This window comes from Hemitrygon akajei, chromosome 3 (assembly GCF_048418815.1).
Source record: "Hemitrygon akajei chromosome 3, sHemAka1.3, whole genome shotgun sequence".
NCBI lineage: Eukaryota > Metazoa > Chordata > Chondrichthyes > Myliobatiformes > Dasyatidae > Hemitrygon > Hemitrygon akajei.
Window position 1 is genome coordinate 132882370 of NC_133126.1, and position 15481 is coordinate 132897850.

The 15481-nt window shown below is 43.6% G+C and overlaps 1 protein-coding gene across 1 annotated transcript in view; it reads right to left on the minus strand.

Moving 5' to 3' along the window:
- Positions 1-8794: 8794 nt before the first annotated feature.
- Positions 8795-15481, minus strand: part of LOC140725409 (HEPACAM family member 2-like) — a 70475-nt gene continuing 63788 nt past the window's right edge. The window contains exons 6-7 of the mRNA XM_073040842.1: positions 12782-12866; positions 8795-11107 (exon numbers count right to left, since the gene is read on the minus strand). Coding sequence (XP_072896943.1) covers positions 11086-11107; positions 12782-12866 — 107 coding nt within the window. The 3' untranslated portion in view covers positions 8795-11085. The remainder of the gene's footprint in view (positions 11108-12781; positions 12867-15481) is intronic.

The window sequence follows — 15481 nt, forward strand, 5'->3', positions numbered from 1 at the left end:
CCATTTCATGCTCCCACCCTCCCTGTATATTCCACCTTACATTTTCCCATCTCTCTTAATGTGATGCTTTCTCAATCTGTTCCTCATTCACACATCTTACCAATAGGTTGCCATCATTAAGGACTTTTGCAAATACTATTTCCCCTATCTTATTTGCCAGAGTCATTGTTAGCACAAATGGGTTAATTTTCTTCATGTGTCCTTGAGCCTTCTCATTAAACCTAATTATGACAACACCTCCTCTCTGAACTTGTTCATCTTCCTCACTTTCAGAGCTCTCTCCACTGTCATTTCTTATTCTTTTATTCCCTTTGTCTGTTTTCATTCATCTGACCACTCACTATCTCCTCATTCCCTTTATTTCCCCCTTCACAATAATCCATTTCTCCCCAGTTGCCTACCTCCAACCCCAAATCCCTATCCCACTCCTTCTCCACTCTCTTTCCCTCAACCCCCCCCCCCATCTAGTCCACCATTACCGGACACAGGTGACCGCCCCCCCCAGCAATTCCCGCTCCTTCCCCACTCTCCTTCCCTCAACAAGTTCCAAACCACATTCACCTCAGCAGTTAGACCACCCTTCAGTCAGCCTCCTGGAGCCAGACTCGGGACCACAACTCAGCTAGAGCAGAGTTTTCCAGAAAGATGAAAATCCGACACCACTCATTGCCTGACTGCGGGTTTATATTCGCTGCTGGCCAGTCCATAGTAAATTGCAGGGGAGAGAAAACATTTCTCCTTAGAAAGATATGGCATAAATTTAGCAGCTCCAGAGAACACCCCTCTGGCTGTAGCAGAATGGCACAATCCAATTATGCAGCCCCCTCTATTTAGGCTGGTGTAATGCAACAGTTCAGTTATTTGCTAGATTATCAGGATGGTTGGCTACCAGACAGTTTAATATGCCTGTTTGATAGTGTGGCTGGTAATTGCAGCTGCCACAGCCACGTATGGAGTGAAAAACAGTCTGCTTCCAGTTTGTGGGCACAATGGGGTGAGGGTCACCAGCTGAGTCATCATATGGAAGTGAAACCTCTGCTTCCCTGATCTTAGTGTCAGCCTACCCCAGGCCCGTGACTGCTGTTCAATAAGCCTGGACCTCTGGGTCAGCAACGTGGTTGTCTGCCATACCAGCATAGTCAGCTCCTCTGTGTATAGCCTCAATGGCTGGATATGAGAAGCTATCAGCCATGGCATAACCTTTCGCCTTGATATGTTGCATATCAGTTGTGAACTTGAATACGTAAGCCAGGTAGCATCGCTGCCATATAGACAAAGGGGTTTGTGAAATGACAGCCTACTAAAAGAAAACGAGAATGGCACACAGCAAGATAGAGACTGAGAAGCTCAGTCAAACGTGTTGTATTTCCTTTCAGGGGGTCCGAGCTGGTGGCTGAAGAAGAGCAGCTGTCCGTGCACAGCACCCACAGCATAGACTGAAGTGTCAATAGTAATGGCTATGGGTGCATTGGGGAGGGGGGCAGTAGGGTTGTTTAGAAAGAGCTCATTTCGTATCATCAAATGCCCTGGTCGTGTCCATTGACCAGTCAAACTCATGATTAATGGTATTGAAAGTGATGTGAAATTTGATATTTAGCAGCAGCAGTTCAATGCAATGCATATTCTAGCGGAGAGAAAAACAATAATAAATAAAAAAATAAGTAAACAGGTAAATCAATTATGATAATTGAATAGATTTTAAAAAGTGCAAAAACAGAAATATTGTATATTTTTTAAAAAAAGTGAGGTAGTGTCCAAAGATTCAATGCCCATTCAGGAATTGGATGGCAGAGGGGAAGAAGCTGTTCCTGAATTTCTGAGTGTGTGCCTTCAGGCTTCTGTACCTTGTACCTCCTTCCTGATGGTAACAGTGAGAAAAGGGCATGCCCGGGGTGCTAGAGGTCCTTTAATATTGGACACTGTCTTTCTCAGACAATGCTCCTTGTGTCATGGTCCCTTCTGGCACCTGGCTATCTTCCTCGGGAATTGGGCCTCAATCACCTCGTTTAGTTTCCAATCATTCCCAGGTTCCACTAACTACAAACACCTGCTTTCCATCAGTAACTGCAGTATAAAAACCCTGTGAGCACAAGGAGCTGCCAGTTCGTTGGTCAACTCGTGTAGGAGTAACCTCGATCCCTGGTTCTTAGGAATATCAGTTGTAAGTCTAGCATCATTCCTGAATCCTCTACTAAGACCAAGACTCCGGGTAAAGACTCCATTGGCACCAATTCCACGCTCACTACGACCGTAACGCCTCCGCAGCCCGTGTTCAGTACTTGGGTTCGTTCCAGCGCCACGTCCTTGTAACAGAACGAACTGGCCACGATGAACCCAGCGGACACGGATCCCGTACAACAGGCCCTGGCCAGCCAGGGCTACCTATTGGGCACCCACGACCAACTACTTCGGGGGATCACGGAAAACCTTCGGGCACTAACCACGAATGTGCATAAGGTCAGTGAACGAGTGGACCGGGTCTCCGCTTCTGTTTCTCCGTCCCCTCCAAGAACCCCGGACACCCAAACTGCACCGCTCCGGATGGCTTCACCCTCGGAATCAGCAATACCATCCCCTCGAGAGCCGTATGTACCCGCGCCTGAACCCTATGCCGGGGACCTAGGTAGGTGCCGGGCCTTCCTGTTACAATGCTCCCTAGTCTTTGAGCTGCAGCCACGTACCTACACTTCCGATAAATCAAAGAATGCGTACATCATGGGGCTACTACGAGGGGGTGCCTTGGCTTGGACAACCGCGATATGGGATAACCGACTAGATGTTAGTTCCTCCTTCCTGTCCTTTGTCGCTGAAATGAGGAAAGTCTTCGAACAATCCATTCGCGGTAAGGCCGCCGCGAAACGGTTGTTTAGTTTTCGCGAAGTGTGGCTAGGTATTCAATTAAGTTCCGTACCTCGGCCGCGGACTCCGGGTGGAATGATGAGGCCCTACGGGAGGTGTCCGACAGGGCCTCTCGGACAAGATAAAGGATGAGTTGGCCGCAAGGGACGACACGGACTGCCTGGACTCTCTGATCTCGCTAGCCATTCGATTAGATTATCGACTTCGAGAACGTCTGAGAGAAGACCAGTTACCCCATTCCTCGGGCCATCCCACGGTCCACCTTGCCTTTTTCAACCAGCCCTAACCTCACTTCCCCCTTCCGTTCCTCAGAGCTCCCGCTCTTGCTGTTCTGGTGGGTCCGACGACACTTCTTTCAGCCTGATGCACCATCAATAACTCACTCTGAAATGTAAGAAGTGAGATATCGGCTTTTATTGACTGGAAGAATGAACAACACAACATCCTGGAGAATGAGGGCCGGCCTCAGGCCTCATTAGCCTTTATACAGGGGTTTGTGGGAGGAGCCACAGGAGCAGTCAGCAGGGGTCTGTTGGGAGCAAACCAAACTGGTATATGTAGTTCACCACACAGCCCCCCAGACTCGGATGCAGATCCCGGCTACCGTGAATTACCAACGACAGTCTCAGTCCCGATCCTCTTTGGTGGATTCCGGTGCCGAGGGCAATCTGCTGGACGAGGACATCGCCTACCAGGCTGGAATACCTCGCGAGCTGCTAACCACACCTCTGGAGGCCCGGGCCCTGGACGGAAAACTGCTGGATCGGGTGACCCACTGTACGCCTCCCCGACCTTGATCCTAACCGGCAACCATCGGGAGGAGGTACGATTCAGTTTCATTCGTTCACCTCAAGCCCCGGTAGTGCTAGGGTACCCATGGCTGACCCAACACAATCCCCACATCGAATGGTCTACCGGGAGGTTAGCCAAATGGAGCCAGTCTTGCCACGCCAACTGTCTGGGTCAGCCTCATCTCCCAGGGAAGCTACTGTGAACCCACGTGTCCCGGAACTCCTCGATTTGTCCCGAGTCCCCACCGAATACCATGACCTGGGACCAGTATTCAGTAAACGGGCCCTTTCCCTGGCTCCGCACCGCCCATATGATTGTGCCATCGACCTTTTCCCCGGGGCCTCGCTACCCACCAGTCGCCTTTTTAACCTATCCCGACCCGAGAGAGAGGCCATGGAGAAGTACATCAGCGAGTCGTATGTGAATAGCAAAAAAATAGTTAAGACCAAAATTGGGCCATTGAAGACAGAAACGGGTGAATTTATTATGGGGAACAAGGAAATGGCAGATGATTTGAACAGGTACTTTGGATCTGTCTTCACTAGGGAAGACACAATCTCCCAGATGTTATAGTGGCCAAAGGAACTAGGGTAAAGGATGAACTGAAGGAAATTTATATTAGGCAAGAAACGGTGTTGGATAGACTGTTGAGTATGAAGGCTGATAAGTCCCTGGGACCTGATGGTCTGCATCCCAGGGTACTTAAAGAGGTGGCTCTAGAAAACGTGGACGCATTGGTAATCATTTTCCAATGTTCTATAGATTCAGGAACAGTTCCTGCTGATTGGAGGGTGGCTAATGTTGTCCCACTTTTCAAGTAAGGAGGGAGAGAGAAAACAGGGAATTATAGACTGGTTAGCCTGACGTCAGTGGTGGGAAAGATGCTGGAGTCAATTATAAAAGAGGAAATTACGACACATTTGGATAGCAGTAGAAGGATCAGTCTGAGCCAGCATGGATTTATGAAGGGAAAATCATGCTTGACTAATCTTCTGGAGTTTTTTGAGGATGTAGCTATGAAAATGGACAAGGGAGAGCCAGTGGATGTAGTGTACCTGGACTTCCAGAAAGCTTTTGATAAAGTCCCACATAGGAGATTAGTGGGCAAAATTAGGGCATATGGTATTGGGGGCAGACTACTGACATAGATTGAAAATTGGCTGGCTGACAGGAAACAAAGAGTAGTGATTAACGGGTCCCTTTCAGAATGGCAGGCTGTGACCAGTGAGGTACCGCAAGGTTCAGTGCTGGGACCACAGCTGTTTACAATATACGTTAATGATTTAGATGAAGGGATTAAAAATAACATTTGCAAATTTGCTGATGATACAAAGCTGGGTGGCAGTGTGAAATGTCAGGAGGATGTTATGAGAATGCAGGGTGACTTGGACAGGTTGGGTGAGTGGGCAAATGTATGGCAGATGCAGTTTAATGTGGATAAATGTGAGGTTATCCACTTTGGTGGCAAGAACAGGAAGGCAGATTACTATCTAAATGGAGTCAAGTTAGGAAAAGGGGAAGTACAATGAGATCTAGGTGTTCTTGTACATCAGTCATTGAAAGCAAGCATGCAGGTACAGCAGGCAGTGAAGAAAGCTAATGGCATGCTGGCTTTTATAACAAGAGGAATTGAGTATAGGAGTAAAGAGATCCTTCTGCAGCTGTACAGGGCCCTGGTGAGAACCCACCTGGAGTATTGTGTGCAGTTTTGGTCTCCAAATTTGAGGAAGGACATTCTTGCTATTGAGGGAGTACAGCGTAGGTTCACAAGGTTAATTCCTGGAATGGCGGGACTGTCATATGTTGAAAGACTGGAGCGACTGGGCTTGTATACACTGGAATTTAGAAGGATGAGAGGGGATCTGATTGAAACATATAAAATTATTAAGGGATTGGACATGCTGGAGGCAGGAAGCATGTTCCCGCTGACGGGTGAGTCCAGAACTAGAGGCCAGAGTTTAAGAATAAGGGGTAGGCCATTTAGAACAGAGATGCGGAAAAACTTTTTCACCCAGAGAGCGGTGGTTATGTGGAATGCTCTGCCCCAGAAGGCAGCGGAGGGCAAGTCTCTGGATGCATTCAAGAGAGAGTTAGATAGAGCTCTTATAGATAGCAGGGTCAAGGGATATGGGGAGAGGGCAGGAACGGGGTACTGGTTGTGTATGATCAGCCATGATCACAGTGAATGGTGGTGCTGGCTAGAAGGGCCGAATGGCCTACTCCTGCACCTACTGTCTATTGTCTATTGAGTCCCTCGCGGCATGCATTATCAGACCTTCATCTTCCCGGGTAGGCACCGGTTTCTTTCTAGTAGAAAAGAAGGACGTGACGCTTCGCCCTTGTATCGATTACCGAGGCCTGAATAATATAACAGTTAAGAACAAGTACCCTCTACCCCTCATTGGTTCGGCATTTTAACCCCTGCATGGAGCCACCACCTTTTCATAGCTGGACCTTCGCAACGCCTACCATTTAGTCGGGATGAGGGAGGGGGACGAATGGAAGACGGCTTTCAATACACCTCTGGGCCACTTTCAATATTTGGTCATGTCGTTTGGCCTCACCAATGCTCCCGCCGTTTACCAAACCCTGATCAATGACGCACTGAGGGACTTTATCAATCGGTTCGTATTTGTTTACCTTGACGATATCCTGATATTTTCTAGCAGCCCCCAAGAACACGTACACCATGTCTGTCAGGTCCTCCAGCGACTGTGGGAAAACCAGTTATTTGCAAAGGCGGGAAAATGCGAGTTCCTCGTCCCTTCGGGCAGCTTCCCAGGCTGTATCATTGAAAACGGGCAGGTAAAAGCAGACCCTGAGAAGATCCGGGCAGTGGAGGAATGGCCTCGACCCACGACATGCAAACAACTTCAACGATTCCTGGGGTTTGCAAACTTCTACCGCAGATTCATCAGAGACTACAGTCGAGTAGCGCCCCCCCCCCCCCCCCTTACCAGGCTTACCTCGCCTACCACACCGTTTTGCAGGGACTCCGAAGTGGACTCAGCTTTCACCGACCTGAAAAGCGTTTCACCACCGCTCCCATCCGGACCCATCCCGTCAATTCATCGTTGAGGTGGATGTCTCTGACGCTGGGGTAGGAGCAGTCCTATCCCAACGGGCAAGTTCGGACGAAAAACTTCACCCCTGCACCTTCTACTCTCGCCGACTGTCCCCCGCCGAGCGGAATTACGACGTGGGGAATCGGGAACTGCTGGTGGTCAAATTAGCACTGGAAGAATGGAGGCACTGGTTGGAGGGGGCAGAACACCCGTTTGTGGTGTGGACTAGTCATAAGAACCTGGGGTATATTCAGATCACCAAACGATTGAACTTTCGCCAGGCGCGTTGGATGTTGTTTTTTGGGACGGTTCAAGTTTACCCTCACGTACCGTCCAGGATCCAAGAACGGGAAGCCGGACGCACTATCCCGCCAGCATGACACCTCCAGTCCCGAGACTATCCTCCCTCCATACTGCGTGTGGCCACCCTCACTTGGGAGATCGAGGCCAAACTAAAGGAAGCCCAACGGGACGACCCCGACCCTGGCAATGGACCCGGCGTCGCCTGTACGTGCCCATGGAGGGGGCACCCGGTCTTATGTCTCGGCTTGTTCCATCTGTGCCCGGGGAAAGGTCTCTCATCGACCACCTGCGGCTCTACTTCGTCCTCTACCTGTCCCTGGTCACACATCGCCCTAGATTTCGTCACCGGTCTACCCCCCTCCCGCGGAAACACCACTGTCCTCACCATGGTAACCCGATTCTCCAAGTCGGTGCACTTTGCGGCCCTCCCTAAACTCCCTTCCTCTCAAGAAACCGTAGAACTTCTCATCTGCCACGTCTTCCACCTCCATGGAATTCCCGTGGACAATGTCTCCGATCGAGGTCCCCAGTTCATCTCGCAGGTATGGAAGGCCTTCTGTCAAGCCTTAGGGTCATCCGGCTTCCACCCCCAGACGGACGGGCAACCAAGACCTGGAGGCGACGTTACGTTCTGTAACGGCAAACAACCCGTCAACCTGGAGTGACCATCTCCCGTGGGTTGAGTACGCCAACAACTCGCAGGTGAGCTCTGCCATTGGGAGGTCGCCGTTCGAGTGCTCCCTTGGGTACCAACACCTGCTGTTCCCTGCGCAGGAGGAGGAGATTGCGGTACCGTTGGTTCAGGACCATATTAATGGGTGCCTAAGATTTGGGGGGAAACACGCACGGCCCTACTCCGATCAACAGATCGAAATAAGACGGCAGCCGACCAACACCAGACTAGCAACCTGGGCAGATGGTGTGGCTTCCCTCCAAGGACATCCCGCTCAAAAACGAACATAGGAAACTCGCCCCCACTTCCTGGGACCATTCAAGGTCGAAAGGGTTATCAATCCCACAGCGGTCCGCCTAAGGCTGCCAAGGTCCATGCGCATCCACCCAACTTTTCATGTGTCTCAGTTAAAGCCAGTCTCCATCAGCCCCTTGTGTCCCCCAGCTGAGACTCCCCCACCTACCCGTATCATGGACAACCATCCAACATGCATTGTCTGAAGACTACTGGATGTGCACCATAGGGGCAGAGGTCTCCAATACCTGGTAGACTGGGAAGGGTACGGTCCAGAAGAGCGTTCCTTGGGTCCCCCGCTCCTTCATACTAGACCCTTCCCTCATCCAGGATTTTCAGTGGGACCATCCAGACAGACCTGGAGGCTCCCGTTGAAGGAGGGGTACTGTCATGGTCCCGTCTGGCAAGTGCCTACCTGGCTATTTACCTCAGGAATTGGGCCTTAATCACCCCTTTTAGTTCCAATCATCATTCCCAGGTTCCACTAACTACAAACACCTGCCTTCCATCAGGAAATGCAGTATAAAACCCATATGAGCACAACAAGGAGCTGCCAGTTCATTGGTCCACTGGTGTACGAGTAACCTCGTTCCATGGTTCTTGGGACTATCAGTTGTAAGTCTAGCATCGTTCCTGAATCCTCTACTAAGACCAAGACTCTGGGTAAAGACTACATTGGCACCAACTCCACCCTCACTATGACCGTAGCCCCTCCCTATTCAGTCTCTGCACCCACATTCACCACTTGGGTTCGTTCCACTGCCACGTCCTTGCAACAATATGTGCCTAAGATTTTTACGTAGTATTGTATTTCTGAAAAATACCTTTGGTATCCTCTTCATATTATTGGTGAGCTTACCTTTACATTTCATCTTTTGCCCCTTATGGCTGTTTTATTTGTAGCTCACATCCTAGCTACTGTTCGGAGACCTGTAAATAATCCTCGTCAGGATCATTTTACCTTTGCAGTTTCTTAACTCTATGCACAAGGATTCTACACCTTCTCTTCCTATGTCACATATATCGACATAGCTGAGATGTAATTGTGATTCATCATCTCAGTTAGAAATCCATGTAATAGAAGGCAGTTTAAATAGATGTGATAGCCCCAGAGCATGAGTGCACAGAAGAGACAGTTTCTCATATTCCATTTGCGGAGCAGGTGGTCGTGTCTTCTCCATCCGACACTCAGGTGGTTAAGAGTTGTCCTGGCTTTTTTCTGCAAGTTTGTCTTGGGAATTCATTGCTTGGGTTAGCTACCAGTTGGTCAAAGTTCAAAGTGCAAAGTACATTTTGTTATCAGAATGCAGGTATGTCATCACATATAACCCTGAAGTTTATTTTCCTGCAGGCATATTCAACAAAAAGCTATAGAACAGTAACTATAACAGGATCAATGAAAGAACAAGTACAGTGCAGAAAACAAACTGCAAATGCAAATATAAACAAATAGCAATAAATAACAAGAACATGAAATAACATGATATAAAGTGAGATCATCAGCGTGGGAACATCTCAATGGATAGGCAAGTGAGTATAATTATTCGCTCTTGTTCAAGAGCTTGATGGTTGAGTTGTGGTAACTGTTCTTGAACTTGTTGGTGAGTCCTGAGGCTCTCGTACCTTTTACCTGATGCAGCAGTGAGAAAAGAGCATGGCCTCAGTGGTGAGGATCTCTGATGATGAATGCTTCTCTCCTATGACAGCGTTTCATGCAGATGTGCTCAATGATTGGAAGGGCTTTACCTGTGATGTACTGTGCTGATTCCAATACCTTTGGTAGGATTTCCTGTTCAAAGGCATTGGTGTTTCTATACCAGGCTGTGATGCAGCCAGTCAAACACTTCCCACTACATATCTATAGAACTCTGTAAACATTTTTAATGTCATGCAAAATCTCAGCAGACTCCTGAGGAAGAAGAGGTGCTGTTGTGCTTTCTTCACAATAATATTTAAATAATGGGTCCAGGAAAGTTCCTCTAAAATAGCAATATTCAGGAATTTAAAGTTGCCAACCCTTTCCAACTCTGATCCTCTGATGACTGGGTAATGGACCTTGGGTTCTCCTTCCTGAAGTCTACAATCAGTTCCTTAGTCATTCTGACATTGGGTGAGAGGTTGTTGTTATGACACCACTCAGCCAAACTTTCAATCTCCCTCCTGTGTGCTGATTCACCACCACCATTGATACAGCTCAAAACTGTAGTGACATTAGCAATCTTGAATATGGTGTTGGAGCTGTGCTTAGCCATACAGTCATAGGTGTAAAGCCAGTAGAGCAGGGGCCTAAGTACACATCGCTGTGTGCTCCTGTGCTGATGGAGATAGTGGAGGAGAAGTTTTTGCCAATCTGAACTCAATGGGGTCATTTGCACACGGAGGTATTGAGTGCAATGTCTTGGAGCTTATTGATTAGTTTTTGTGGATGATGGTTTTAAGTACTGAGCTGTAATCAATAGAGCATCCCGATGTCTTTGCTGTCCAGATGTTTCAGGGTGTGAGAAATGCCAATGAGGTGGCATCTGCTGTGGAGCTGTTGCTCTGCTAGGCAAATTGGAATGGATCCAAGTCACCTGTCAGGCAGGAGCTGTTACGTTTCATCACCAACCTCTCAATAACACTTTACAGTACTTCACCATTCTGGATGCAAGTGCAACTGGGTGATAGTCATTGAGGCATTTCACCACACTCTTCTTGGGCACTGGTATAATCGAAATTTACTTGAAGCAGTGGATACCACATACTTCTGAAGTGAGGGGTTAGACATCAGTGAGAACAAGCCAGCTGATTAGCATGTCTTTAGTGCATAGCCAAATGCCCCGTACGGTCCTGATGCTTTCCTTGGATTCACCCTTCTGAAGGCATATCAGCTTCAGATTCTGAGAGCAAAGGATCGGCAGGAGATGTGGAGATTCACAATGGCTTCTTCATGTTCAGACGGTCATCCATGTGCATGTCAGTCAAAGATGTTATAGAGATTTGAGCTGTCATTTGTAGGTGGTCTGTAGCATTCAACTCGGAGTTGGTGAATTTTGCACAGCTGTGAGAGTGTTTCCAGGTTATTCTTGGAGGTGATTATCAAACTCCACAGTACAGGTATTAGGATTCGTCATTCGGACATCTAAACAAAAGATACTAATGTTAAAATACTGTATAATCCAGTGTTTTTTAAATTTGATAAATCTTTCAAACCTGTTGCAAAACCATTCAATTACGTATATGGGAAGGTCACATGCAGCCTAGTCTATCCTGTAAAGTTCTCCTCTTAATGACTGGAAACTGTGCTGACATTGATAACACTCACCCATGTAACACCCGCACACATTTTTACTCCAACTACTACCTTATGCTGGATTTTTCTATTGCAATCCCTTGGTACATCAAAAGTAAACAGTCCTTTCAAATCTACTCATGAAAAATGGTGGATAATCAGGCAGATAACACAGGGAGGCATTCACAACCCTAGTGGACCCAGCATACGAGTCTTATAAGGAACATGGAAGCATTTGCAACTATATTCAACCAGAAATGATACACTTGAGATCCTGACCATGTTAGCATTCTTCAGCCAATTCACTTCATTGTGATATGAAGAGTTTTATGCACTGGATACCAGAGATAAAAGCTATGCAACTAGATTCCATCCCAGCAGTAGAACAGAAGATTGTACTGATTTTCTTAGCCTCTAGTCAAGATTCAAAATAGTTTAATATCACTTCCTGTGGACAAGTGTAAGGAGAACAAAATAATTGTTACTCCGGATCAGATGCAGCATGAAAAAAAAAACAAAAGATAAAGAACTCAACAGTAAAACCTTAAAAAAAAACCCACTTAAAATATAAGTACATAAGATAGCTTAAATACATTGTATGTATGCAAAGTGACACTAGGCTGTACATAAGGTGTATGTAAGCCATCCTTGTACAGTTACAATAATGTCTCTACCCAATAATGTTAAGGCCTCGAGAATAGACAGACTGTTTGTTTTCCTTGGCATATAGGAGAGTATTATTTTTATTATTCTATTATAGATCTATTGAGGATGCCAGCTAGAAAATAAATCTCAGGGTTGTATATGGTGACAAATATATACTTTGACCATAATTGACATTGAACTTTGAAGAAGGACCTAATAGAAAAAAATAATAGCAATAGTTAGTAGACCAAGAGTTGGACTTGGTTATCAGAGGCTGCTGGAGTCACCTGCCATTTGGAGCATTTTATAGGGAATGGGAGCTTATCCCCACTACTACCCCCGACTATAACATCCTTAGGAACTGAAAATCTGAAATGATTTTGAGGAAATGCCAATTATAAGCTAACACATTAAAAACTCAGTTCCTCATAATAGCACTTAAAATTTCTGTTTTTATAAAATACAATTGCCAGAGACGACATCTGAACTGTACTCATTCCAGGAACAGGGAATCACCATCAACATCTTTTGAATATTCATACTTAACAATGTTTATTCAGGAATGCTGTCTTTTTCACTTTATGCTCTTATTACAACCAAAATTTCAAAGCCTCAAGTTTAAAATGGAACTTTGAGTATTTATTATTGGAAAAATCTCAGAATTCAGTTACGTGGTGTACAGTCTATGCAGTTACCAATTTAACACCAGTTCATTGACAGAATGGACACCACACGTTAGCCACATGATTAATAGACAAATTTTGCCATTACTTATTTAATTGATAAATTATCCTAAAATAGAAGTAATCCAGGCTCTATGAGCAACAGACGACTTTGCTTTCCCTATGGGTTCATACTAACCTGAGCAGTAACACTTACCGATTAAAGAAGCATTTTGCAAAAGCAAACAATGAAATTGCCATCATCACCAAAGGAATCAGGATCATAAGGTAATTCCTTTTACCTGAAATAGTTTATAGAAATTAATGAGATAAACACACCATTCAGCTTCTTATGGTCAAGTGTACCACACATTCAGTTCAATAATATGGCTGTTCTCCAGCTTCTATTAAAAGATTAGTTTTTCCAATGGCTTGCTTTTTAAAAGTTGTTTTATATCTTCCTTATCCTTTTTTTTAAAACTTTTTTTTATTGCGTTTTCACATAATTACAGAAAAGAAAAAAATACCCTTCCCCCCTCCCCCCCAACATTCCTATAGAAAAAGAAAGAAAGAAAGAGTGCCTGGATATCGGAAGATCCCCACATGCTCCACGGAGTTCATAATAACTTTAGTATATATATTTACTTCTTTCCCCAAATAACCAATTATTTTATCTTCAGAGCACCTATATACTTAATCCTGTCTTTTGTAAATAAGGGCGCCAAATTTTCAAAAATGTTTCATATTTATCTCTTAAATTATAAGTAATTTTTTCAAGTGGAATACAGCTGGAAATTTCATTCTTCCAATGATCTATACTTAAGTATGCATCCGATTTCCAAATAACTGCAATAGCCTTTTTGGCTACTGCTAGTGCAATTTTTATAAATTCTTTCTGATATTTATTCAATTTTGGTTTCGATTTTATCCCTTCAATATCGCCTAATAAAAATAATATTGGATTATGTGGAAGTTGTGTTCCAATAATTTGTTCCAATAAAACCCTTAAATTTGTCCAAAAAGGTTGAATTTTAGAACAAGACCAAGTAGAATGTAAAAAAGTACCAATTTCTTGGTTACATCGGAAACACTGATCAGATAAATTTGGATTTATTTATTTTTTGTGGTGTAATATATAATTGATGTAAAAAATTATATTGCACTAATCTTAACCGGACATTTATTGTATTTGTCATACTATCAAGACATTGTCTTGACCAATTTGTTTTTTCAATTTTAATATTCAAGTCACTTTCCCATTTTTGTCTTGACTTATGGACTCCTTGTTTAATTGCCTGTTTTTGAATCAAGCTATACATACAAGAAATAAATTTTTTAGTTTTTCCTTTTTGAATTAAAGTTTCTATTTCATTAGATTTTGGCAATAACATTGTTTGACCTAATTTTTCTCTTAAATAAGCCCTTAATTGGAAGTAACAAAAAAGAGTGTTGTTTGATACTTTATATTTATTCTTTAATTGATCAAATGACATTAATATACCTCCTTCAAAACAATCTCCTATATATCTAATCCCTTTTTGAAACCAATTATATAAAAGTTGATTATCGATTGTAAAAGGAATAAGTCTATTTTGAATTAAAGATCTCTTTGCTAATAAAGATTTCTTTGTCTCATCAACATTTATCTTATTCCATAAGTCAATCAAATGTTTTAATATAGGAGATTCTTTCTTTTCCCGTATCCATTTAGATTCCCATTTATATATAAAATCTTCTGGTGTATTTTCTCCAATTTTATCTAGTTCTATTCTAATCCATGCCAGTCTCTTTCTCAAAAAAAAATGCAATAAATCTAAGTTAGTTTGCTTTATAATAATTCTTAAAATTTGGAAGTTGTAACCCTCCTAGATCAAATTTTCATGTCAATTTTTCCAACGATATTCTTGACATCTTACCTTTCCAAAGAAACTTCCTCACATATTTATTTAACTCTTGAAAAAACTTATGGGGTAATTGTATTGGTAGTGATTGAAATAAGTATTGTAGTCTAGGGAATATATTCATTTTTACAGTATTTACTCTACCTACTAATGTTATTGGTAATATCATCCATTTATCAAGATCTTCTTGAATTTTTTTCAATAATGGTAAGTAATTTAATTTGTATAAGTTCTTTATATCATTATCAACTCTTATACCTAAATATTTTATACCATTTGCCAGCCATCTAAATTGAGTTATTAATTGACATTGACTATAATCTCCTTTAGTAAGAGGTAAAATTTCACTTTTATCCCAATTTATTTTGTAACCTGATATTTTCCCATATTCTTCTAATCTATAGGATAATTTAAACAACGAGTGCAATGGGTTTGTTAAATAAAGCAGAACATCATCAGCAAATAAGTTAATCTTGTATTCTTCCTGATTAACTCTGAAACCCTTAATATCTGGGTCCATTCTAATTAATTCAGCTAATGGTTCTATCGCCAACACAAATAAAGCAGGTGATAATGGACAACCTTGCCTAGTTGACCTTGTTAACTGAAATGGTGTTGAAATTTGACCATTTGTCACTACTTTAGCTTTGGGATTAATATTTAAGGTTTTAATCCAATTTATAAAAGATACCCCTAATCCATATTTTTCCAATACCTTAAATAAAAAATCCCATTCCAATCTATCAAATGCTTTTTCTGCATCTAAAGCAACTGCCACACTCATTTACTCCCTCTTTTGAGCCAAATGAATTATACTAAATAACCGAGTTACATTATCTGCCGATTGTCTATTTTTAATAAATCCTGTTTGATCCATATGTATTAATTTGGGTAAGTATTTAGATAGTCTGTTAGATAAGATTTTTGCTATTATTTTATAATCAGTGTTTAACAAAGAAATAGGTCTATATCAGTGGTTCCCAACGTGTGGCGTACGCCCCACAGGGGGGTAATTT